The following is a 26,719-nucleotide window of genomic DNA, read 5'->3' on the forward strand; positions in this document are numbered from 1 at the left end:
CTAACGCACACACATGAACATACCGATTTTAGCGTAGTATTCATTGATGTACTCGTTGTAGGCCATCTCCATCAGGCCGTGACCCAGGTTGTAGTTGGGGAAGATGAGGAAGCAGGACTTCAGGTAACTGTTGACTTTCTTCAGATCCTGGAGAAGAAAACAGTCCAGAAATAATACAGAAATATTTAAAAATAAATAAAGGGATGCAATTGACTGCAAAGAGCTTATCTATTAAGGATTCAAGGTTCATTTGTTCAAGTCTTATTTATTTATCTCCTAAATATGTGGACCAGATGATGCAACATCTAGTCTCTTTAACACATTAAATCTAAACATCTAACATCACATCTAAAACATTAAATAAATAAATTACGTTAATGTTGAGCCGGATGTTTAAAAAATGAAATAAAAGAAACCTTATCATGTTCAAAGAGCTGCAGGAGGAAGGTGGCGACAGTCGCAGTGATGCCGATGAAGAGGTTGATGACGATGAGGAACACGTAAGCTGTACTGGGGACCTCGAACCAGAAAGATGCTGGGTACATGATGGGAGTGATGGACCACCTGGAAGGAAAAAAAAAAACGTCATCCTCAGCAACATCGAAAAGGACGTCCAAAGATTCAGGATCGGAGAGAACCTTCACAGCACAGCATTAAATAACATTAAACTGTGTTTTGTGATGCTTTTTGGACTCTCAAAAACACTGGGCTGATTTTTATTTGATGGCTTAAATGCAAAGTATTTGTGTCTTTAAGTGATCTCTGCAAATTTAAACTTCTTTCATTTGGCTGCACTAATGCGCCTTCATGTTTGATGTAACAGGGACTATGGTTAATACTCATGCAGATCACCCTGTTCATATATAATAAAAATGTAAATATACACAGTTTTTATGCTTTTACATTTAATGTTTTTATTGGAAAGAAGTGAATTGATATGTTAAGATGAAGGCAGACCATCAGAGCACAGTGACTGATAAGCAAAAAGCCAAAATGTGTATATATGTGTGTGTTCGTGTGAGCAGCAGGATGTCTCACCCATAGAGCAGAAAGAGGGAGAGGACGGCAGGGAAGTTGGTGGGGGAGGTGTAGGCCGGCAGGTCGAACACAAACAGAATAATGACACAGCAGGTGGCAGGTACCAGGTAGTTCAGCTGAGGAGAGAAGAGGAGAGAACATGTTCACACCTGGACAAACTGTGCAGTATCTACACACGCACTCACAAATGCACACACTCATTGTCCTCCTCACCATGTCCCAGATGTAGTTAGCCAGCCAGTAGATGACGGGGTCACAGCCACTTACAAACTGCAGGTGTTTGGCTTTTGTTGATTTCTCTGCAACGAGGAAAACCACAAAACTGGCCGGGACAAAGGACATGGCAACAATGATGAAGATTGCGATCACCACATCTGTGCCCTGCAGCCTGCAGACACAGCAGAGGGGACAAATTAACCCATGTGACCTTTCATACTTGGAGAGCTGCAAAAGAAATGAGACTTCTTATTAAGATGTCATTTCTTAGACCAGATTTACCCTGATGGCAAAAGTGACCAAAGCCTTTGCACATATGTGACTAAGATTATAATTTTTTATGAATGAACAGCACCAGTGGAATCGGATCCTTTCAAATTAGATTCAGGCCACATTCATATGTGGGCTTCAATCTAATTTCAGGTCGGATCTGTGCAATGTAATCTCAGTCTGAACAGTCAGGTCAGAATGTAAATCTTGACATAGGCGCTCCAACTTTTTGTGTGGTCATAAATAAAAAAGTAATTATTAAGTATAAAACTAAGTTATATATTTTGAAAATACTAGAACCGGACATGTCTTTCACCAAAACTTACAAAAGTTCTTAATACACAAGAAAAACACTAGAAGTTATAATTATGAGCAGAGGGTTATGAAAGATTTGGTTTGCAACAGAAAAACAGTATTTCCATTAATACTGTTTCTTTTTTTGATCTATTCTTTTGAGTATCTTTAAATGCTTATGGAAGTTTTGAATGTTATGCCCAAAGATGTTTGATTGTAGATTAATTTAAACAGGGCACACAAGCAATGACCCTGAGACAAGAGGACATATGTACTGACATCAACAAATGTATGATAGGAAGCCTGAGATTTCTGTTGCAAAAAGATCGACAGCTCTAGCATTTTAGATTTAGTTGACAGGTTTTTGTTCTAATATCAGAGCTAGGGTTAAGGTTACACTTACAAGTAGTCCAATGATAGGCTGGCACTGGTTCGGTTCATTGGATGGTTTGTCAGAGTGATACCTGTAAAACACACACACACACACACACACACACACACACACACACACACACACACACACACACAAACCTGGTTTAAGCGGAGGATAATAACCAAACCAAAAAAATATCTTATCACTCATTTGTCAGCTCTGTGTGTTTCACATTCAATAAATGTGTATCCATGTTGTGACTTCTGTTTTTACCGTAGGCCGCGGGGTTTCCTTTGGAGGCTGGCAGGTTGGCACGCAGGATGGCGTTGTTGAGCACGTTCAGATACGTTGGCATGCTGTGGTAACCTTTGTTGTTGTACAGAACCTGCACACGAGCAGTGGTACCGTCAGTGCTGAGTTAACACTTTATCTGTGAACTTTGAGTCTAGTCCAGAGTTCACATCTTACCTGAGCTGATCGGCGAACTGCTATCTTTCTAACCATTGGCGGTATGTTGCTCCCAAAGGATGCTGGGATGGATTTCTGGATGTTCCCCACTGTTAAACCACCGTACCTATACAGAACATACAGAAACAATCAGTTAAAGCTTTGTTTTCTTTCTCTTTGACAAACTTAAACAGTCAACTATGCATATTTTAATCTACTATTTGACAGCTGCTTTGGCCTGATTTTCACAACAATTTGAATTAATCTATGTTTACATTTGTATAAATAATGTTTTGTTACCTTACTGAGACCCATTTCAAAAAGGTGAAATGACACTCATCCATACGAGGTGCTCCCCACATTTTTCTTTTTAAAACCGATTTTATCTTTGGAAAAAAAAAAAGTCTTACCTGTGTAGGCGCAGTCTGTCTGACGTGAAGAGCAGGTACTCAGACACGTTCCGCCCTGTTATGTCCACCAGGATGTCACCTGTCACCACCTTCATGAGGGGGGGCCGCCCTCCTACCCCACTTGGGCAGGAGAAGCCCGTCCCCTGCATGGAGCAGGTACAACGCACCGGCTCATGGATGGCCAGGGGGAGGGTGGGGGGAGACGTCACAGGCTCTGAGAAAACATGAAGCAGGTGGATTTTATTTAAAAGTGCTACACCCTCTTGTATGTTCACTACCTTAGAAAAAACACTGAAAACATGAACAGTCTTCTCCTCTGAGCTTATTTTAGTACACTGCTAAACAAGACTTTTTTCAGGTTGCCATGGTAGCAACTGGTATTCCCAGGTAGCCCTAACTCCTCCCCTGCTTCCTGGTATCTAAATACTGTAGGACCATTATTTACTAAATAAACATCATCCATCCATCCATCCATTATCTTTACCGCATTTTCCCATTTTGGGTCGCGGGAGGCTGGAGCCACTCCCAGCTGTCATTGGGTGAGAGGGGTGGGGTACACGCTGGACTGTTCACCAGTCAATCACAGAGCTGACATGTACAGACAGACAACCAGACACACTCACATTCACACCTACGGGCAATTTAGAGTCACAAGTTAACCTAACGAGCACAGTGTTTCCCCTACCATTATATTGATTGACTGATTATATTAATCAGCTGAGAAGAAGGACCATTCTATCATAGACATCTGTACAATCAGACCAGTGGCGTCGCCCCCTGCTGGACATTCCACAGAATGCAGATTACTTGTGGTCCACTTCTGGTAAATGTTGTTCAGCTTCACAGGATTTGATCTTTATTCTGACCCAGACTGAAGGGTTACACTGAAGATGGTATCAATTTTTTTCATATACTGGGATGAAATACAGTAAATATTTCGTTTACATTATTGCATCAAAAGTTACATGTGGAGATATTTAAGCATTACATTTGTAAGATAAATCTGATACTACAAATAAAGAGATGGACTCACCATGAACTGTGGTGGGAGGGGCGACTGTGAAGTTCCACAGTCCGTCCTCAAAGCGGGGGTCCGGGTCGTCTGAAGGAGCTGGTGAGGGGGGAGGGGGCACAAAGTTGGAGAGAGGGACCCCCTGGGTGAAGGAATCCAGACACATGGAGTCGAAGTAGCGGGCGGCGAGGGTCTTGGAGTTGTTGGCGCTGGGGTTGAGAGTCTGGGCCAGCTGATCCAGGGTGCTGTTGTAGGGGGTTTTGAGGACACAAGTGGACCCCACACCCGAGGGCAGACGGAGGGTGTTGATGATCTTCTGTGGGTTGGCGTCCGGAGACAGCTTACTCCTAAAATGGAAGGTGTCACAATTAGATCCTGCACGTGTTATTGACAAGAGGAAAGAAATTCAAAATCTATTTTAAATGTAATTTTTACATTTATAAAGTCGAATCAATCATGTTTGATACACAGTTTTAGGATACCAGTGCACAGCTAATCCACCAGGGGCAGAAAGCATGTACCAGAACCTTTTATACACGCATCTAAAATGACCATAATCAATCAGTGTCACAAATCAGATTTATCAGGAATATTTTTGCCAATTATATTTGGTTATCTGTGTATCAAATTTGATACATCAGGTATTTAAGGAGACTTTTTTCTTTCACTTTCACTTTCTATTTTATGCATTACATAAAGAAATATTTTGATATATTTAGAATGGAAAACTGGGATATGTATGACTTATATTGTGTTGTGTTGTTTTTTGGCTTTGTATGCCATTATTTTTAGAGGTAGGACAGTAGTCAGAAATAAGGGCGAGAGAGAGGGGGGAATGACATGCGGGAAAGCAGCCACAGGTCGGACCCTAACACAGCCTGCCCACTTCAAAGACCCTATCTCCAGCCACATCACTGTCCATCACAGAGGCAGAAGAATCGCTCGTCTTACCTGTACTGGGGTCTGTCTTCATTGGCGTACGGGATGAAGTTTCCTCTGGGTTGTGTGTAGTTGTGATACTGAGAGGGGGACAAGATCAGGGGGGGCAGATCTCCTGGAAAACCAACAAAGTTCATCATCCAGTTAGAGGTCTATTTTCAAAACTGTGTAAAGCATTGATATTTTCTTTGTCACTTTGTGTTTTTTTATTATATTTCCTGTGATACTTTTATTAATCAAAGCTGCAGTAGTCTACCCCGAAGTATGACTGAAACACCTCATACCCACCCTGCTCAGGCTGAACACTGGGTATAACTTTTTTTGTTAAAGGTCATATATTATCCTCCTTTTCAACAAGTTTAAATAAGTCTCACAGCTCCCCAAAACATATCGGTGAAGTTTCTTGTTCTAAATCCACTCTGATCCTGTATTTGATCATGTCTATAAACCCCTCTATTTCAGCCCTGCTCAGAACAGGCTGTTTCTGTGTCTGTACCTTTAAATGTAAATGAGCTATGACCACGCCCCTCTGAAAGGACTTGGGTGGCTCGTGCTTTCTCGCTCCTATGTCCTATTGTTAACAGTGAGAAGACAGAATCAGAGGGCAGAACAAACACCTAGCTGTGGGAGTGTCACCCACCTGGGGGAGGGGTTACTGCCCTTTGTGATGTCACAAGCAGCAGGCAAAAGACGCAGAGGATGGACTTTTCTCATAATTGGGGGCTTTGTGGACAAACTAGGGACACATATTAGTGTTAGAAAAACAAGGTCAAGTGTATTTTGCACAATATGTGACCTTTAAAGTAAAGTCTCTGAATACCTTTTTCACCTCGTTAATTAATATATTTTCGAAGCAAAGCAAAGTTCCTTTCACAGAGGAAAATGAAAAGATAGCTCTCTGGAGAGAGAACAGCACCCCATAAAATCTTCCACAATGATGTTCTAATGAAGAGATTAACACCCTCACACTTTCACACAACCACTGCAGGAAGCAGAAGGACTTTGTTTGTTGTTTGTATTTCCTGGAGAGATTCGTCATCCTCATGGTGAGTGTCCTCTCTGCTCTGTTCTATGGCTCACTCCTGCAGCGCTCATACAGCCATGACACACGGCTCAGTCAGCACATAACAACACTTTGTACCCACACTCAGGTGCCTCTTTCAGACCCACATGCCACCCTGAAGCATCTGAGGAGAGAGACAGATGTGTCATCTGGTCCCTATGTTTTCTTTTCTTTTGACTGACAGACTGCTGAATGAGGAGACACACCCAGAATGAAGTCAGCAAAAGAAGAACATTTGAAAATTCAGGCAGAAGGAAGACTCTACAGATACAGACCCGCTTCCAAAGTTCTACTCGACCTTAAGTTTTGATTATGAAGAAATACTTTACCATTAAAACTTTTAAAACTATCTTTGTATGTTTTCAGAGACATTTTCATATCAAGCACTGTCTGCCTTTTTTTTTCTGTTTGATTAAAGGAGGGATTGTGATTCACACACACAAAGAATGGATTGCAGCTGATCGCAGCTCTAATGATATTCAGTCACAAGCATGCCCAAAACGTTGTCCTCCTCTGTGCAGCTTTCTCCCGTTTTGTGTCTGAATGTGGAGAGAAGCTTTTTGCACCTTTACTCTGCGTGGAGCTGCACTCTCATGCAGACAGAGCTCATTTCTGTCTGTTTTTTGTAGGGATGTAAAGATTAATCGTGATGCAGTTAAAAATCGATTCAAAGGTTTCAAGGTTCACATCGGTACTCTGAAAAATGAATCGCAGTAATATCGTGAGTGCAGCAGCTGTAGAGCAGAGGCGGTTGGTTGTAAGCAGGCGTTATTATGGCAGCTGCGGAGGCAAAACCACACTGACAGGTGGGTTTGCAGCCCTGCTCGCCCAAACAAGTTCAAGAGCCAAAAGATTAAGAGCTGCATTGGTGTTTTCATGAAAAAAAAAAAAAAGGAATGTTTGTCAGTCATCTCATAATTTTTCTACAGTCTCATTTTGTAAAATAAATCGTGAGAGAATCGTATCGTCAACCCAGAATCGTGAATCGTATCGTATCATGAGTTGAGTGAATCCTTACATCCCTACTTTTTTGGGAGGCCAGGCTCAAAAAATGTGATTTGAGTTTCACTGTTAAAAGAAAAGCTTCCTCCCTGAATGGAGCAAGAACGGACCACTCGAACAACAACACTCAGATACTCATTATGCGTCACGGCTCAAGACCGTCTCCACACATGTGGATGAAGTGTCGGGCTGTCCGGCAGCCCCTGACTGATTAAACCCCTGAATATATTAATAATAGTCTTGATTACAGACTTTATCTACAGATGAATTATCATGAAGTCATACAGAGGCGGAAGTGTTTTCCTGATCCCTGGAAATTTTGCACCTGACATCACAAATATTGCGGCGCAGTTACCACCAACTCTCAACAGACAGGAATTTATTTTTCACTAGTGTTATATTAAAGTAAGAATTTCTGTTCCTGTGTCAGCCCAAGCTTAACCATTAAAAAAAAAAAAAAAACTCTCACCAATCTCAGGCACAGACAGAGCCACAGTCATGGCCACGCAGACGAAGAAGGCAGGCAGGAGGATCTGAGAGAACAGGCCTTTAGTGTTCCTCTTGGCGCAGTGGAAGCGCTTCACGATGAGGCCGTGGAACTGACTCAGCTTCAACCACCAACCCTCCAGTTTGAAGCTGCCCTGCCCCTCAAGGATCTCCGGCTCCGTGGACGATGGGTTCTCTGCATCTGCAGGATTTAGAAGAGACGTCAGAGCAAAATTAAGAAACAAACATCAGTTACAATGCATGTGTGTGAAGGATTCTGCAGAACTAGAAGAAGGTACATTATTTTCAGGGCACAATTTGCTCTTTATAAGGGTCATTTTTTAAGAAGAAGTCTAATGTAGAGCAGGTTTATAAGTGTTAGCTCAACCTGGAGACACAAAGGCATTGTATTAACTTATTGTCCCATTTATGGTCAAAAGAAAAAGAAAAAAAGAAAACTAACCCCTCTGTGTTCTCACAGAGTCTATTATGTGAAAGAAATAGGCGATGGATGATATGAAGTGAGAAGGTTAAACAGCAAAAGACAACTGTCCATGACAGACATGGAACTGACTCCAATCAATCAGTGTCGTTACTCTTAAAGTTTCATTGTGAACGACTGGATGGGGAAGGGACTCTTTTCCAGGTAAATGGGCAGCTGAGTCTTTACAGATGTGATTCAACACACACCGTTTATAACAAAGCTGTCTCCCTGTAACGGGTCAGCGTGAGCAGCTTATCCAGATAAAAATAACACCTGTACTCATCCTGTGCAACAACCTCAGATTGTCATGACACATGTCTGTGTGTGCGTATGTGCTGGAGTGAGCCAGTGGCAGCCTTACTGATTCTAATTATAATGTAATATTTACAGACTTGATCATGATTCTCAGTAAAATGGTGAAACTCTCACACACACAACAGCACTGGAGCACAGGGACACTGTTAGCTCTGCAGCACAGTCATGAGTGCATTTAGACTTTCATTGAGCTTTTTGAATAGGTGGATTTCCATTGTCTCACGTGCACAGGTTTAGCAGCTGCCACACAATCTTTTTTTCTGGGAATCTCAAAATGAGCTCCAAAGCAAACACACCCACTGCAGAGTTTTTCTCTGACGCTAGTTTTTTAATGGACACAAATTGCCAGGAGGAGCTGAGAGTTGAGATTCTTCAAACTTCATGGAAGCTCTTTTCTCTGATTAAAATCCAGATGTCTGATGATGAAGGTACTACCCTAGAGTACATCTCACTTTTATAGTGGACAACATCAATTCCCTCATCTGTGTTTTAAAATGTTTTTTTATTTCCTAGATTGTTAAAATCGTTGTATTGTGTTGCACTTCAGTATAATGATAATAAAGGTCCATATTTGCAAATGTACTGAGATGGTTTGGACCACTTGTAAATTTAGCATGAACTTTGAAGAATACCAAAAATAATAAACCTTTTTTATTAATCTGTAATACGAGGCATCTAACAGGCAGATTGTTTGAGTTTTTTAAAAATGTGATTCATCAGCCAACATCATGACACTCAGTAAGTGGGATGAGGAATCAGCACATCTGCCATCATGTCGACTTACCCCTCAGGCTGGACGAGTCGGGTTCTTGGCCGTTGTCAAAGAGTGGACAGTAATCTCCGTAGAAGTCTGCGTAGAGCCCCCCCTCATCCCCCCGCACCGAGCCCACGGACGAGGAGGATTTGAGGGAGGACTGGCTCTGGCTCAGCCTGGAACACATCATCAGATTACTCAGCTCCACCTCCGGCTTATCGCCCTCCACCGCAGGGCCCGTCTCGTTCTGTGGACCCCCCCCTGAACCCACGGACAACTTCCCCACTGAGCTGCCCCCTGGGGACCCCTTCATGTCTGCCCAAAGAGAGAGGGAGAGAGAGACAGACAGATGGTTATTATCTCAGCCTGGAGCCAAAACAAAAATTCAACCAAATGTCAGAACTTTTAGTCTGACGCGGCATATTTTTTAGAAATCTCTTTTTATTGAGAAAGTTTGAACAGACTTCTGAAAAACTCTTTGAGCTTTGTGAACACATAGGAGAAGGATCGGGTCTGACCAGCATCACTGTTCTCCAGAGACTGGTCCTCTTCAGACACTTTGAGGAAGACCTCCTCCAGCGTGGTGTCCATCACCCCGAAGCTGGTCAGAGCCAGGCTGTCCAAGCTCTGCTCCAGAGCCTGCTCGCCCACAACACAGGAGAGAGACACATGAAGCTTTAACCAACCACTGAAAAACATTGGCAATGTTATACTTGTGTTGTTACTGCCATCTATGAATATGACAGAAGCTGTTACAGGTCAGTCGTTAGACATTTTCACATATGCTCTGCTGAACATTTCTAGAGAATATCAGGACCACTGCCCCAAAAAAATCCTCCTTCTGGGGGAGTCTCCTGAGGCAAGACATTACGTAAAAAGAATGGTGCGGAAGTGACAAACGAAGCAATTAAACAACGTTATAGTGAGAAAATTCAACATCGAAAAGCTGCTGCAAAATCAGGCATTCAAGGAGGCAAAAATCACACAACAAGACTAATATAATTACTGGCAGAACTGCAACGTATCGTACACAACATGAACATTAATTTATGAAGATTATACAATTTTAACTCTGGAAACTTTTGGATCTGAACTAGAACTAAGTTAATTGAACATATTTAAGAAATATTACACAGGCTATTATTTGGGTTGACCTTTAATCAGGTTTTTTAAAATATATTTTGGTCTTTTGCCTTTATTGATAGGACGGCTGAAGAGAGACAGTAAATGTAGGGAGGAGAGAGTGGACATGCACCAAAGGGCCAAAACTGGGAGTGGAACCTGCGGCCGCTGCATCGAGGACTGGAGCCTCTGTGTATCAGGGGCCAGCTCTACTGACTGAGCTAAACCAGCAACACTTAATCAGGTTTTATAATGTGTGATTAAATATATGGCGTTTGTTTATGGTTGTCTTCAATACGTCCAATCACACTCAAAGATAGTGAATGATCCATATCTTTAACTACAAGACGACCATGAACAAGATTAGAGGTTTTTTTTGTTTCTTACCTGGAACAGCCTCTCGAAGCAGCCCTTCTTCACGGCCTCAGAGGGCAGCACGTAGGACAGCTCGGTGTTGGAGTCGGACACCAGCAGACAGGACGCCACAAACTGGCGGATAAACTGAGTGACCCGCGCCTCAGAGCACGGCGACAGAGACGAGGACGGAGACAGAGAGGAGGGAGGCTGCAGCTGGACGCCCTGACCTGAAGGAAGAGAGGGAAAAGCAACGTCATGATGGACGATGGACTGAGGAAAAAATAGAGAGAGAGAGAGAGAGAGAGAGAGAGAGAGAGAGAGAGAGGATGTACAACTAAAAGGTTAGAAATCAAAGAAAACAGGAACTCCTCATTAATGAGACTGTGCCTATCAAAGATCACTTTTTCTTTTCTTCAGATTCAAAATGAATCTCTGTGATATTAATCACTAAAATACATTTTCTAACTGGCCCCTTAGGGCTTCCGTATCTTTATCATGACATGTAGTGCAGAGAGTCTGTAAATGAAGGGACTGAAACCTGCACCTGATGCACTGTATGATGTCACAAATAAACGTCTTACTTTTAAATTTATAGCTCAATAACAGAGAAAACACACACACACACACACACACACACACACACACACACACACACACACACCTCGGCCTTCACTCTGCTTCTTGACCAGCGTCAGTTTGTATCCGTCTCCGTACGTGCTCTTCAGAAAGAGCGGCGAGCCGCAGCACTTGAGTTTCCCGTGTGAGATGATGGCGATTCGATCTCCCAGAAGGTCGGCCTCGTCCATGTGGTGCGTGGACAGCAGGATGGTACGACCTGAGGCAGAGAAAACACACACTTACACACACACGTCTGCAAACAACACATCAGAAACATGACAACAAGAATCTACAACATAAATGTGACAGCTGTGATCGGGTATGATCTCTTTCTTTTCTTCTCTTCTTGTAAGGAAACAAACAATCAACATCTCATGCTCTCTTCCAACAGAGTTGTTTGTCATAAAAATTCAATGTCAGGACAATCAGCTTTAAGGATCCAGTCTCTCTATCTAATAAATGCAACAATGGCCCCAAAACATGATTTTTTTTATAATCATGGGTGGATGCTACTGTGTATTTTTGTTTTTGTCAGGTAAGATCAGCGTAGAAAGTGAGGTTTTTTATGTCATTTGTTCACAGTCAACAAGTGGGCAAAATCGAAGGTAAGAAGAAGTTTTGTTTTGTTTGATTTGGCGCCACCTGGAGCCCTTCCTTTTGTTCTCTGCTGTACATGCCTCCTCTTTGTTGTATGAGGAAAGCTGACACACCTTATGTTCATTAAATTTACAGTTTGTGAACAATAAAGGGCTTTGATTCCATCAGCTTCAAGTTGAATCCCTTTCCCTCTGACCTGCTCTGTGTTGTAACAATTTCACAAAAATTATGGTCTTCTGCTCACCCTGTTTGTACTTGAGGATGAGGTCCCAGATGGCCCTGCGAGCGTAGGGGTCCACGCCGGCCGTAGGTTCGTCCAGGATGACGGCCCGGGAGCCGCCGACGAAGGCGATGGCCACAGAGAGCTTCCTCTTCATCCCACCGGATAAAGTCTGCACCAAACTGTGACGCTTGTTGGATAACTCCAAGTCGACAATCATCCTGGACAAACACACACACACACACATCAAGGCAATCAGTTATTTGATACAACACTTATGTTGCCTGTATCAGTGCCAATGGCTACAGTTATACAGTAGCTAATGCACTAAATGTAGAATCCACCGGAATTGCTGCTTTTGATAATAAGCAACAAGTATGCTACTAATTAGCATGCTAATTATCAACTAGTTAATGGTTAATAATGTGACCTTGATTAAAAGTGTTACCGTTGTTTTATACCTGATAAGAGCAGAGATGTATCCCTATCCTTGTGTTTCGTTGACGTTACTTTTTGTTATTATTATTAATATTATTATTATTGTTATTGTGTACTTCACTACACCTTGAAGTAAATGGTAGTAGACGTGTACTGACTTGTCCATCTCCTTGCGTATGTCCTCCTCGGCCATCCCCTTGAGTCTGGAGTAGAACCACAGGTGTTCCTCCACACTCAGCTTGTCAAACAGGACGTTGTGCTGCGGACACATGCCCAGGTTCTGACGTATACGCTCCATCTCTGTGCGGATGTCGTGACCATATATGGTGGCAGAGCCGGAAGTGGGCGGGAACAATCCTGTCAGGATGGACCTGTGACGTGAAGAGAGTCAATGGTGAATCAGTTGGTAATTCATGCATTTACTGTATAATATTACATCTTATTGGTTTCATAAATATCATAAGGATTGATTCCATAAAGGAAAAGAAGAAGAGGCGTCTGCTCAACTTTATATTATAATGAAAACATGTAGTAAAAATATACATAATAATCACTTTCATGAGGCATCAATTCTACAGGTCCCCGAATAACGTCACAAACGCATATGTCAGCGCCCATCACAGGGATATGTTGGCTTCACTTTTGTACAATGGACGGAGACAGAGACGTATTGTCCATATTCATACAGTCAATGGCTATAATGGTTTTTGATTTCAGCCAAAGCTACTCTTCCCTGGTCTGTGTTTACAGAAAACAAGTGACATCTTTTTAAAGTTAGAGTACTTTTCATAATTTTCTTTTGTCAAAGTTCCCCTTTCTGTTTCCCTAGACAGTGCTCACTAAGCTGTTTGAAAATCAGGAAATACTTCTTCAAAACAATTTGATTTAGGGTGTCAGGTAGCTCAGGTGTTCGAGCATGTGGTCTATTTAAAGAAGCTGAGTCCTAGCTTCAGAGGCCCTGGGTTTTACAGTCATCTCCACTTAATCTACCAAATAGTTCCTCCTTCCTCCGCCTCTCCTGTCCTGTTGAAGGAAAATGCCAAAACATATTAAAAAAATGATGACGTGAATTCTCTGTCCACAGATTTTTTTGGCTGCGTTTTTAACAAAACTTGCTCTTTTGGCTGAACTTCTGACTCAGTAGCTGCAAAACATTTTCAAAGGAAAAATGGGACCCATAAAAAAACTCACCTGCTTTCACTAAAAGCCTCTGCTAACAAGACTGGTTCTATCTATCTATCTATCTCTCTATCTATCTAAACACACACACACTCACATGGTGGTGGTCTTGCCCGCCCCATTGTGTCCCAGGAAGGAGACCACCTGGTTTTCATGGAGGTTGAGGCTCAGTTTGTTGAGGGCCAGTTTGCTGCCAGTTTTGTACACTTTGGTCAGTTTGTCGATACACACGACCAACGGCAGGTGACTCGGCTCCTCCTCTATGCCCCGCATCTCCTCTATGGTTAGAATGACAAAGAAGGAAACAAAAGAAAACATAAATCACCTTAGAGCAAAACTAATTCTCTTATCGCTCTCTGTCTAACCTGATTACTTTGTAAACACAAATATACTGGCCTGCAAATAGTTAAATGGTTACATCACCATTACGGAATAATTAGGAACACTTTTTATAATGTTATGTACATAGACTCTGACTATTAAAAAGCCAAACGGCTCAGAGTTTGTTTTTATTACTGCTCTCTTTTACACATGCTCAAAAACAGCGTCCCTGTGTGTGTTAGTTAAACCAAAGAGCCTCGCTGAACTCCTTCTACCACTTCAATGACCATTCCAGCAGTAGCGTGTCCAGAGGGGTGGCATCGACTCCCCTTGAAATCCAATTGGCCACCGCAGGTGCCACCCCAAAATCCTTATCTATGATTGGCTATTTGGCTAATCAGAGGCAGACTTAAGAAGAAATCATGTATAAGCTAAGAAGATTTATATTGTGCCAAATTGTGTTACTTACAAGAACATATCATTAGTGGGGATAAACAGGATAAAAACAATGTGCCCTAAAACTCAATTCCCCCCCTACATAAGTCAGTCAAAAAAGTCTGAACACACCCCGGCTGGATTACTGCAATGCACTACTCATAGGGATCTCCAGCAAAGGCCTCCAAAACAGTGCGTAATTATTTATGCTGTAAACAAAAACTAAATTGTCTTCATGAGTGATGACTTCCTAAAAAAACAGTGAAGTCAAACTCCCTCTGGGTTTGTTGTTCTCAGCTCTGTGTTTACAGCCCTCAGACTGAGGTGTTGTTCCTGATATGCAGCTTGTTTGTGTGTGACTCAGGGGCTCAATACATGTTTTTTTGCTCTTCAACCGTTAGACCTGGCATCGTGTGGAGAAAGAGAGCTGGCCCCGCTGACTCAGGGACGCTGTTTCCATGGGCAGAATAACTGAGTGTTGTGGAAAGAGTACAACTGAAGGAGAACCAACAGACTTTCTCAACTGAATAAAATATTATCTTTCATTTAAAAAATAGATAGCAACAGAAACAACTTTGGGCAGTATATCTGAATAAAGAAAATGGCTGCACTCGGCTCAAACTTGGAGGGTATGGAGTGCTGAAGGAGGGATGACCGAAGATACGTTTTGTTTCAGTTTGAGAGAGTGGTTCTAAAATGAGACATATTGTACCTTTACAGTTTGGCTTGGATCTGTAAAACATGTGACTCTCCTCCCCAGTCTGTCTGTATCTGACTGCACCTGATCTCCTCTGGTCCATGGCACAGGCCTGATCCTCCTCCATCACACTGAGCCTGGCAGCTCCGCCTCCACACCAAGGCCAATCCCACGTCTCCACACGCCCACTGCCTGACCAATAGGATCTCTGCAGGGGGAAGTACCACGGGCGTGGCAGCCCATACATTCCTGTCGGAGAGGGAAAACACATTAGCTGTGTCCTAATTCAGAGGCTGCATCCTTTTCGAGGGTTCATTTGAAGGCCAAATATTTCACTGCGGTGCTTTGAAGGCTGTCCTCCTTTTGACAAATAACTCCTCTTGTCCCTGAGCAGCGAATACATCCAGTGCATCTTTCATGGCCTTACATATTCAAAGATCTAATCTATCCAAGCAGATAAACATGAATAACTGGATGACAGAGATTTAAAAGGAGATGGTTTCGTACCTGGATGCACAGCTTCTATGTACCAGGTGAGCACCCCGTACACGCCCGCATCGATGATGAGCATCATCATGGACAGACCCAGGTTAAAGTCATCGCCCTCCACTGGAGACTGGCTGATGGTTCGCCACTGGATGCCGACACCCGCGACCTCATACAGAGCAAAATACTTGGAGCCCAGGCCGAAGGCGGTGGTCGACATCAGAGACTGGAGGAGGCGAAGGAGGAAAGAGTTTATTCACCTCGATACCCTCTGGGTTATTATGGAAAATCTTCACATTGATTCAGAGAGCTTTGATTGATTGATTGATTAAATTTATTTCAGACATATCAAATAAAAATCAAACATATCAAAAATACAAAAACAAAAATGAAAAAGCCAGAAAATACAATAAACAAAAAACAATGTTCAAATAATTTCAAAAAAAAAAAGAAAGAGAAAAAGAAAATTACATATATTCAATTGATATGCCTGAAAAGGAGTAGGAAGAAGTATAAAACTTATTTAATCCTACCCCTTTTCCACAGCTCAATAATTAATATTTATTAAATTAAATTCCTGTGTTCCTCATAAGCGCTATATAGACAATCTATCTATATACAATTTGCTATACTATTATTATTTATACATATTTTCTTCCTTCTTAAAGCTCTCCCTCATCCCTGTACCTTTTGAAAATCATTGATTTGTACATGTTTTTAAACTGGATCATGTTTGGACAAAGCTTTAGCTCCGTGCTCATACCATTCCACAGTTTCACACCACCAATTGAAATGGATTGACTTTTTAAAGTCGTTCGAACAGCTAGCATCTTAAAATTTTACTTTTCCCTCAAATTATAACCCCCCTCTCTGTCAAAAAAAAGTTTTTGAATATTACCTGGTAGCAGTTTGTTTCTTGCTTTGAACATGATTTGTGCCACTTGATAGTCAACCAGGTCAATGAAGTTTATAGTACGGGAATGTAAAAACAGGAGGATGGTGTGATCATAATATCCTGCTTTATTGATTGTTCTTATGGCTCGTTTTAGAAGTGTGACTAGTGGTAGCAGTGAGCTTTTGTAAGTGGTCCCCCAGACCTCCACACAGTAATTTAAATAAGGTAAGATCATTGAACAGTAGAGAATATGCAATGATTTGTGATCCAATATATGCTTTGCTTTACATAGGACTGAGATGCTACGTGACAGTTTAGATTTAACATGTTTTATGTGAGGTTTCCAGCAGAGCTTGTGGTCTATTGTCACACCTAGGAATTTATTTACATACACTCTTTCAATATTAACACCATCTAGCTTAACATTTACGTCATTATTTAAATTACAATTTCCAAACAACATGATTTTTGTTTTGCTTAAATTCAATGATAATTTATTATTGTCAAACCACCTTTTTAATTTGCTCATTTCAGATGTAATTAACTCCAGAAGCTGCTGCAAATCCTCTCCCGTACAAAAAATATTTGTGTCATCTGCAAATAACACAAATTGTAGAATATTTGAGGTTTTACATATATCATTTATATAGAGAATAAAAAGAATTGGGCCCAACACTGACCCCTGGGGGACACCACAAGCAATGTCCAAACAAGATGACGTGTATTCACCCAACTTCACAAACTGTTGCCTGTTATGTAGATAGCTCCTCAGCCAGTTTAATACAACCCCCCTGATACCATACTGTTCTAATTTATGAATTAATCTGTCGTGATTTATTGTATCAAATGCTTTTTTGAGATCAATAAAAACACCAGCTGCATAATTCTTTTGGTCCAGGGAATTTGTGATTTTTTCAATTAGCTCAATGACTGCTAATGAAGTGGATCTGTTGGGTCTGAATCCATATTGGCTGTCACTTAGTAAGTTGTGTTTATTGATAAATTTGTTTAGTCTGTCAGCAAAGAGTTTTTCTAAGATTTTTGAAAATTGAGGAAGCAGTGAAACAGGCCTGTAGTTTGTGAAGTGGTGTCTGTCTCCAGTTTTGTACAGCGGTATGACTTTTGCAATTTTCATTTTTCTTGGGAATTTACCAGTTTTAAATGATAAGTTACAGATGTGCGTTAGTGGTTTTGCAATTCCCTGAATGACCTGTTTAACTATTCTCATGTCAATGTCATTATAGTCAGTAGAAGTTTTGTTTTTACATTTATGAACAATCTCTATAATTTCACTCTCTTCCACTGCTGTTAGAAACATTGATTTTGGGTTAATGTCTATGAAATCATAATTCTTGTCGTCAGATCTCACAGAAACAGGGATTTTTTCAGCTAGTATTGGTCCAACATTTACAAAATAATTATTGAAGCCATTAACTGCATCGTCCATATTATCAATAGTCATATCATTATCAATAAAGTCATGTGGATATTTAACTTGTCTAGAACCATTTCCAATAACACTATTTAATATATTCCATAAGCCTTTACTATTGTTTTTATTTTTATCTAATAATTTGCTGTAATGTTCTTTCCTACTATTTCTCATAATATTAGTTAGCTTATTTTTATATTTCTTATATTTATTTTCTGCATCTTCGGTTCTAAGTTTTATGAATTCTTTATATAGTGTATTTTTCTTTTTGCAGGCATTTTGTAATCCTTTAGTTATCCATGGACTATCTGAACATTTAAATTTCATTTTGATTTATTTTATTGGACAATGTTTATCATACAACAACTTAAATACCCCTAAGAATTTTTCATAAGCTTTGTCAATGTTTTCTTCTTTATATAATATTTCCCAATTTTGATTTATTAATTCATTTTTTAAAGCGTTCATTGACTCTTCTGTCCGTACTCTTCTGTACTTGACTGTACTCTCCTGTTTTTCCCTCTTGTAGTCGTTATTGAAAACTATAAACACTGGCAGATGGTCACTGATGTCATTGATCATTAATCCACTTATTGTATTATTGTCTATAACATTTGTAAATATGTTGTCAATCAATGTGGCAGAGTGAGATGTAATCCTGCTGGGTCTGGTGATTTTTGGATAGAGGCTTAGACTGTACATTGTATTGATAAAGTCTTCAGTTGGTTTGTGGTTATTGGGATTAAGCAGATCTATATTAAAATCCCCACAGATGAACATGACCTTTTGATTAGATATTGTGAACATTTCTTCCACCCATTCTTTGAATATATCAATATTGGAACCCGGTGCTCTATAAATACAGCTAATAATTACGTTTACTTTTTTTCCATGCAGATTTCAACAGTTAAACATTTTAATAAATTGCAGTTGTCATTCCATCTACCACCTTGCAATTAAGGTTTTTGTCCACATACACAGCCACACCTCCTCCAGTCTTGTTCTCTCTGTTCTTGTAGTTCAGTTCATAGCCATCTAATTCAAAGTCCACAGCCTTTTCAGGGTTGATCCAAGTTTCTGATATTGCAATTATGTTAAATGGTTGTGCAAATTGACGTAAATATTCCTTAATGTTGTGAAAATTTGCATACAGACTTCTACTGTTAAAATGAATGATTGATAGTTTCTGATCTGCCTTAATGGTCTTATTGTACTGTTCATCTGTGTAATAGCCGCAGTCGTCATTGATGTTTAAGAAGAAGTTATTTTCCGGGTCGATATTGTATTCCATGTCTTGTAAATTGTGCTCCGTGTATTCAAATGTTTTCAGTTCCAGATTCTCATTATCAGCAATCATTTGGTTCCAAACAGACCTCAGATGTTGTGAAACAGAAAAGGTGTGTGAAAAGAGAGAGCGAGCCTTACCGCGATGCACTTCTCAAACGCTGTGATCTTATCGTGTGCCACCTCCTCCCTGATGGCCACGTACATGTAGGGGACGTAGCTGAGGAAGTAGATGATACCTCCGCAGGCTGAAGCCAGCTTGGCCTTAGAGTAGATCACTGACACCAAAAAACTGAAGAAGAAAAAACAGAAGTTACATGAGCTTCTTCATCAGTTAGTGGTCAATAATGTCAAACTAATGACATAAAAATAGGACTATTCAATATTTTCATGTTCAATGTCATCGCTATTGCAACATGAGTATTTGCAGAAGTGGATCTTTTTAAATTTAAGAGATACATAAGCAGGCTTCTGATGGGGGTAAACTTGGGGTTTCCTCTGAGATCGCACCAGAACATGATGGTGGCCACGGCGTAGATGGTGAGGAAGAGCCAGATGATGAAGGGGTCGCTGTGGAGCAGCACGCGGCCGTACTTCAAGATGGCCGTCAGAGCGGTGACAGAGATGGACAGCTGGACGAAGCCGGTGATGAACCAGGCCACCCAGTGGACGGCGTTGTTCAGACCCATCATCTTCATCACCTGAGGAAGAGTCACCACGGTTACATATCTGTGTCTGAATGATGGATCAGAGTTATCTGACATCCTACGGTGGCTGGGAAATGCAAAGCAAAATTACAAATTGTGAAACACTTACAAAAATTTGAGACAAATTTACATTTATGCCAAAACAAACAAAATGACCCTCACTCAATCACTTCCGGGTCACTTCCTGCATTTAGTACATTCCCTTTCTGTCAAGATTCTGTAGTTTGTAAATTTGTTTGGGGACTGGTGAAAGTGTTCTTCCACTTGTAAATTTGTCCCAACGCTTGTAAAAGTGTTTCACATTTTGTAATTATGATTTGCACTTCCCAGCCACCGTACATATACACATACATCTTTAAAGAAAGTTTGCGTAATTTTAGGATTTATTTATTGTCAGAAAATAACAGAGACTGAACAAACAATAAGTTTAGCCTTTGGTAATTATTATTATTTTTTTAATTTACAGCCAGATAAATTGTGTTTAACTAGATCGTCTTAGCTTTTTTTCTAAAAAATAATATATGGTCTTATACAAAAGTAATGCAGCTCAATCATCACAAATGGGCCTCCATTCATGTGTGGTGGTGACTGGGTCTGCAGAGAGCCCGTCCTCTGACTGTATTTGGTGTTTTGGTATGTTTCGGTTGAGACCTGATGTTTCTGGACTTAGCGGTCGTTATGTATCCCAGCACATTCTGAGCAGCTTGCAATACACAATGAATGGGTGCAAATGTTGTATCACATGCAGTGGGTGACGGTGAGGGCTGCTCTTGGGTTTTTAAATGGTATGTTGAATGCATCAGTATAAAGGACACAATATCATGGGGTCTAGAATTACTTCTGACATCTCTGCATGGGAAGACACACAATACTTGTTTTACATGTCTATTGTTGTTTTTTAGTCTGCACATTTGATTTGTGAATTAAAGACAAGATCCCCGTTAAAAACTGAAATATAGTTCTGACATATTGTCCTGCTGATTTATTTATGTCCCGCCCTCCCAGACCGGAGACAGTCACAATGTTTCAGTCTGACCTCTTTTAGCCGGTGCTCCTTCTCAGCCACGATGTGCTGAATCATCATGGCCACTGAGTAAACCCAGGAGATCACCATGCACAGAGGCATCATGTGCTCGATCACAAACAAGAAGCTGCAAAACAACAACAACAACAGAAGAGTGTGTCAGGTAAAGACCAAACATTAATACAGCACTGAACAAGATTAAAAGACTACTGCAAACAGTTCTCTGGCTCTTCTGTTGATAGCTTTGTGTTTGAAACAAAATATTTTTTTGTGTTTGTTTTATTGTGTACAACATCTCTATCAAATGAAATGTTCTCAGTTATGTTTTTTATTTGCAGAAAATGAATAGTTAATGCAATGACAACAAGTTCATATTCTTTTTTACACAACAGAAAACTAATTTTTAACTTAAGAAGAATTTAGAAATCTATATTTGGTGGAATTACCCTGACTTTTTTTTTACCTTGCATTATTTTTGGGGGACATGGTATGCCTTTATTTGGAGATAGAGTCAGAAATCAGGACTTGAGAGTGGTGAATGACATGCAAGAAAGGAGCCACAGGTCAGATTCAAACCTGGGGCCATCCGCTTGGAGGACTATAGCCTCTGTACATGGGGCACGCACACTAACCACTAGGCTACCGGTGCCCCACAACCCGGATTTTTAATCACAGCTTCATGCTTTCTGCCATGCTGTCTGTCACACAGCTCTGCTTTGTTTTGATGGCTTGTCAAGTGCAGTGTTGGAGGTAACGGATTGCACAGCAGTACTTTAGAGTACACACACACTTTAGTTTTTCAATTCAAAATAATCTGTAATTCAGTTGACTTTTGAATTAAATAATCCTCAAAAACATATTTCCCTTTTATCGCCAAAAAAAAAATGTAACCCCCAAGCCTCTGCACCGTTTCTGTTTGTCTCCTACGTCTGGGTCATTGTGCATGTGTAGCTATCTAGATCAACTAGTGAGACTGGCAGAGAGGACAGCATTTACTTTTTGGAAGTCTCCCCATGATGTTGAACTTTTGGACAAAAAGGACCTGGTGAAATTGTAACTTCAAGAGTCCATCTTGTTGTAATTAAAGCGGTTCTTACTCGTCTCTGGTGTAACACGGGTAGGGGAACATCTGAACGTAGTTACCAGGCTCCACCACGTCATGCCCCACGAACGTGTTGATGATGGCTCGCTCTATCATATCTACAGGAGGGAGAGAGAGAGAGAGAAAGGTGGGGAAAAACTCATGTCATTAAAACATTTGGTTTTTAGTTTGTGTCTTCAATTTTTCTGTCTCCTGAAATGTCGATGTTGCTGAGAAAGTTGTCCAGTATTGTTTGTAGCAGCAAGAGTATAAAAATAATAATGTTCCCCTTGATTTTCAGGCTCACAATTTCATCCAAGCTCGAGAAACAGTTAGCGAATCGTCAATGAACACACAGGCCACAGTGGGTTTAATGTTCTTTTATCTCTCTAACAGTCTGAGATTTTATGATATTTCTTGTTTTTCCTCCTTTGTCCTCCAAGTGTGACTTGATCTCAACCTTCAGTTTGGCTTACTTCTGCTTGGCTTTTGTTGGTTGTTGTCATAACATTTCTCTCTGATTCTTCTGCCTCTAAGCTATTTTTTGTTTTGGCAGTGCATCTCCTCTGTTGTGAACTGGATATTAACCCTTTAATTTCTTAGGTGCTTGATCACATTTCCCTTAAATGGAGACATTAGCCTACATGATGGTTCATGACATCATCAAGGGCCCATTCAAAGAGTTACACATTTTATTTTGAATCACCTTCTGAGGAAGAAAAAGTGATTCACAATAAAACTGAGATGTATCTGTTGTTACTATTCAGAGCACAGTCTGTATATTAATATGGACAACGCATCTCTGTCTCATTCTGTTGTACAAAAGTGAAGCGGAATAAAACCCATAACAGGTGCTGACATCATGCGTCTATGATGTAATCTGGAGCCAAGACATGCTCAGAAGGATGCAGGCTGGTATGAACAGGGTTGTCTTATTCCCTTTAAATTTCCTATCAAAAACAAAATCAGGGAATTACATCTGAAAATACTGCACAATATGTATCAAACGAATGTGTTCATCTTAAGATTTGTTGATGGTGATAAACAAAATACTTTAACTTGAACCTGAAACCAAAATGAATTTGTTCTTTAATTGTCATTTTTGATGTTAAAATAACAAAAAGATTTCCATTGAAGTTAAAAATGTTTTCACTTATTTTATATGTAGAGATAAAAAAAACAGTCAGCTATTGTCAACCTTTTTATTTGTATTGCAACAAACTAACAAGAAAATCCATGTAAATGATTTGGATTTATTCATTACTTATTTCTAAATGATTCTGTCAATGGAACTCTTAGTTTTTGATTTTTCATTAATTGATGATTTTCCTTGTAGGTATGTCTAGTATGTCTGATTGTTTGTATATTTTTGAATATCACTAAAGTTTCTCCTAAAATAAGGTAACTGGCGGGTGGAACAGGGCTACTTACATCCTGCCACTTTGTCCGACTGAATCACACTTGAACTTTCTGATAAAACGTCACAGACCCTTCAGGTGGGTACAGTCCTCAGTAGAACAGATTCTTATGTTGGTTTGGAGCAGACCCTCATGGTTATGAAAGTCAAATGATTGTATTGACTGTTATTGTAAGTTATCATCTAGTTGAGAACGCTCTAAGGAGCGTAATATGTGAACCAAGCTGTCAATCATGATGATGCATCCGCCTTTTTTCTAAAATCAAATTACTCAATTTAACAAATTACTCATGGACACTTGTACATGAATCAGCATGTTATGAACTAACTGTTAATTTTAACTTTGCAGTTTGAACCATGTCCCATCTAGTATCATTAAGGAGGAGGGCTTTATGACCTATCTAGCAGGAAGCCAGTAGGGGGAGCTCTGAATCTTTTTGCTTCACTCCCAGGTGGATGTTGCTCCGTCCATCTTAATAAGCAGTCTACGATTCATAGCATGAGGGGAAGTATTTCCTGACACAGTGTTGTGTTTGCATTTAAATAAAAAAAACTACCATAAGTCTCGCTTTCACAGTGTTGGAGTGAAGCCAGAAATGTGAATAACTAAACAAATACAATCAGTCAGAAAATGTGTGCTGACATAAACGTCTGGCGGTAAATCAGCCCTGTCAGTTTATTTCTCATATCTAATATCAGCTGTAAATTGCCTCTGTCAGACCGTGTCCTGTCTGTTCGGATGAATCTTTGTGGATCAACTTTCTGTGTGATGAGCAGCTTCCTGCTCTCTGCTTCCTGAATAAAAGATGACCTGCAGTGAGAAAGTGCTGCTGCTGCAGCTTGCATTGGCGTCTTCACAGGTGCTCCCACTTCACAGCACACAGTGGTAAGCACTTTAGCGGAATAAATCCTTTTCTTAGTCAAACAAATACTAAACAATGACGTTGACACCACAGTCTGGCTCCCTGAGGAGTCATGTCGGGGTGTTGATTTATGGCTCAGTCATCTGCAGGAAGCACGAGTTGCACAATGGAAGGAGTTCAACACACCATATGTTACCCTGTAATTACTTCAAACCTGTTTCATCAATATAAATCACTCAGAGAGTATTTACCTTGGATCCAAACGAAACCATACAGAAAGTAGAACTTCCCCCCGGTGTTGGGCCCTGGACGCCAGTAGGCCCGTCTGATCTCATTGGTCTTCTCAGTGAAGCTGGAGTTTTGTCTGATCTTGTACAGGACGTGCGGCGGCAGCGAGCCGTCGTTGTTAGTCTGAAAAATCACACCTGAAGAGGAAGAAAACACAAATCAGGTGTGAAGGGGCCTGCTGGATAAGACAAGCCACAGATTAAAAACTGCAAAAAAATAATAAGACCAGCATGTCATCGGTTGAAAAATACCCCACACAGATCAAAGGAGACGCATTGCAAGTAAGAAAGTACACCTTTGCTTTTATTTGCTGACATCAAACTTTGAGGAGAGAACACACGTTTACCTGATTATTGCACACTAACTCACTTTCATTGTGAACACTGATACGAGGAGGAGGTGTAGGTCCGCCTGACTCTGCTCTTAAAGTGTCAGAGCAAAACAAGCTGAAGAGTAGGGGACTCAATCTGAGCTGATGTCTGTCACAGATTACGCTCTAATACGCTACGTTTATTAACCCGCCACCGAGGCTGGTAGGTTGAGCTATCGGTGGCATCAGTGTTGCCTCCTGTGTGCACTACAGGCAAAGGCGTGTGTTTAAAACCGTACATTTGAAAAGAGAGAGGGAGAAATGAAAGAGCCAGGTCTGAGGAACCAAAGATCTCAATCTGACACAGAGGGACGACTCACTGGCAAACACAGACACGTTGTCCTGGTAGGCCTGGTTCAGGGTGTAGTTAACAATGCTGTCCTCGTCAGGAAAACCTTTGAAGACGTCCACGCTGACCTGGGATCACAAGGCAAAGACACGAACGTTTTTCAACCGGAGAAAAGGATTCATGAAAGAAACAGTAAAGCTGATGACGATTAATCCATCACACTGAAACACAAGAGTATCTGTGATGTTCAAAGACTTTTTGCCAATTCCAACTTTATAAGCACGTACTATGAATGATCACTTACTTGACTAAAGATCTCAGGCTGAGGAGCTTTTCCTGGTTATGAAGCCGGCAAAGTAACAGAATTCAAAGTCTGTCCTACATGGCACATTTAGTCTGATACATGTTGTATGTTTAATAAATAATACAGGAGACACCTACTACAAGAAGGCTGATATGATGATGTTTTCTTGACTCTCTAGATCTTTGAGAATTGTTTTTTAATAAAAAGTGAGATACAAATTAAATGTATTATTATTTTATCGGGTTACTCACTTCCCACAGAAGTCGGTATGGTCCTGTTTTTTTAATGGTTCTAAAGACGATCTTGTCAGATTTTTCTTGCAGTGGGAGGTGTGTTAAGAGTGATGTGATCTGCTCAGAAGAACTTTGGACCTCTCCATTTCAAAGAATTTCCAATTCAGATCTCCTGTTGTGAGAAGTTGAACCCAGAGGACATCTGGGGATCGGCACGTGAGCGAAATAAAAAGCCCAGTGAAGAAGATCGAAGCAAATCAGTTTTTACTTACAACCAAGCTCGCACTGTAACATGAAACATGTTCACGCCGTCTCCATGACTTCATCAATAATGTTTTCAGTTTGTAAAATTAATTTTCAGTAAAAAAGAAGTCCAATTCATGATTTGTTTCCTCTAAAGTCTTGTTTGATGGCGAGGGTTTTTATAGTCAGGACTCTGGTTGTTGATGAAGAATCTGTTTGTGTGAGGTGTCCTGTTTTGATCATATCATTGCTCTCCACAAACTAAAGGAACTAAACTGTTTAATCGATCATCATATGTGTGAGGTCCCTCACGTTTTCAACATCTTTTAAGATTTTTTATAATCTTTTAGCGAGGGCCAGGTTTAAAGTCTACACCAACAAAAGGCACTTCCTGTGTAGTGGTAGCTGCTATTTTATTGGTTACTGTCATAAAACATTTACTTACGCTCTGCCTTAAACAAATCAGTTGTCATATATCTGTTGTTCTTCACAAACACTGACCTTGGACATGAAGCGCGTCCAGCCACAGGCCGCGTTGTCGATGGTGTCCAGCTGCTCCAGCAGGGTGGAGGTGTTAGGGAGACTGTAGTTTCCCTCCATCAGACTCTGCATCAGCTCACTGTCGGTGCCGTTCAACAGCTCAGGGTTCTGCTGCAGCTCTGAGGACAGCTGGAGAGAGACGGTGAAACGTGTGCACAGTTACGGGCTACAATGCA

The 26,719-nt window shown here is 40.7% G+C and overlaps 1 protein-coding gene across 2 annotated transcripts in view; it reads right to left on the minus strand.

Moving 5' to 3' along the window:
- abca2 (ATP-binding cassette, sub-family A (ABC1), member 2) overlaps positions 1–26,719 on the minus strand; it is a 76,878-nt gene that overhangs the window by 9,470 nt on the left and 40,689 nt on the right. Inside the window, exons 12-38 of one of the 2 annotated variants that reach the window (XM_061037459.1) lie at positions 26,505–26,672; positions 25,255–25,351; positions 24,528–24,701; positions 22,013–22,115; positions 20,928–21,042; positions 19,695–19,885; positions 19,326–19,476; positions 15,595–15,799; positions 15,172–15,336; positions 13,732–13,912; positions 12,614–12,826; positions 12,042–12,238; positions 11,244–11,417; positions 10,613–10,809; positions 9,622–9,742; positions 9,134–9,418; positions 7,534–7,752; positions 5,012–5,114; positions 4,082–4,407; positions 3,049–3,262; positions 2,660–2,765; positions 2,465–2,576; positions 2,222–2,282; positions 1,252–1,426; positions 1,039–1,154; positions 417–564; positions 24–147 (exon numbers count right to left, since the gene is read on the minus strand). In XM_061037459.1, the coding sequence (XP_060893442.1) occupies positions 24–147; positions 417–564; positions 1,039–1,154; positions 1,252–1,426; positions 2,222–2,282; positions 2,465–2,576; positions 2,660–2,765; positions 3,049–3,262; positions 4,082–4,407; positions 5,012–5,114; positions 7,534–7,752; positions 9,134–9,418; positions 9,622–9,742; positions 10,613–10,809; positions 11,244–11,417; positions 12,042–12,238; positions 12,614–12,826; positions 13,732–13,912; positions 15,172–15,336; positions 15,595–15,799; positions 19,326–19,476; positions 19,695–19,885; positions 20,928–21,042; positions 22,013–22,115; positions 24,528–24,701; positions 25,255–25,351; positions 26,505–26,672 (4,441 nt within the window). Of the gene's footprint in view, positions 1–23; positions 148–416; positions 565–1,038; positions 1,155–1,251; positions 1,427–2,221; positions 2,283–2,464; positions 2,577–2,659; positions 2,766–3,048; positions 3,263–4,081; positions 4,408–5,011; positions 5,115–7,533; positions 7,753–9,133; positions 9,419–9,567; positions 9,743–10,612; positions 10,810–11,243; positions 11,418–12,041; positions 12,239–12,613; positions 12,827–13,731; positions 13,913–15,171; positions 15,337–15,594; positions 15,800–19,325; positions 19,477–19,694; positions 19,886–20,927; positions 21,043–22,012; positions 22,116–24,527; positions 24,702–25,254; positions 25,352–26,504; positions 26,673–26,719 lie in introns of both variants that reach the window. The other variant, XM_061037458.1, reaches the window with a different exon arrangement.

This window comes from Labrus mixtus, chromosome 5 (genome assembly GCF_963584025.1).
Source record: "Labrus mixtus chromosome 5, fLabMix1.1, whole genome shotgun sequence".
NCBI lineage: Eukaryota > Metazoa > Chordata > Actinopteri > Labriformes > Labridae > Labrus > Labrus mixtus.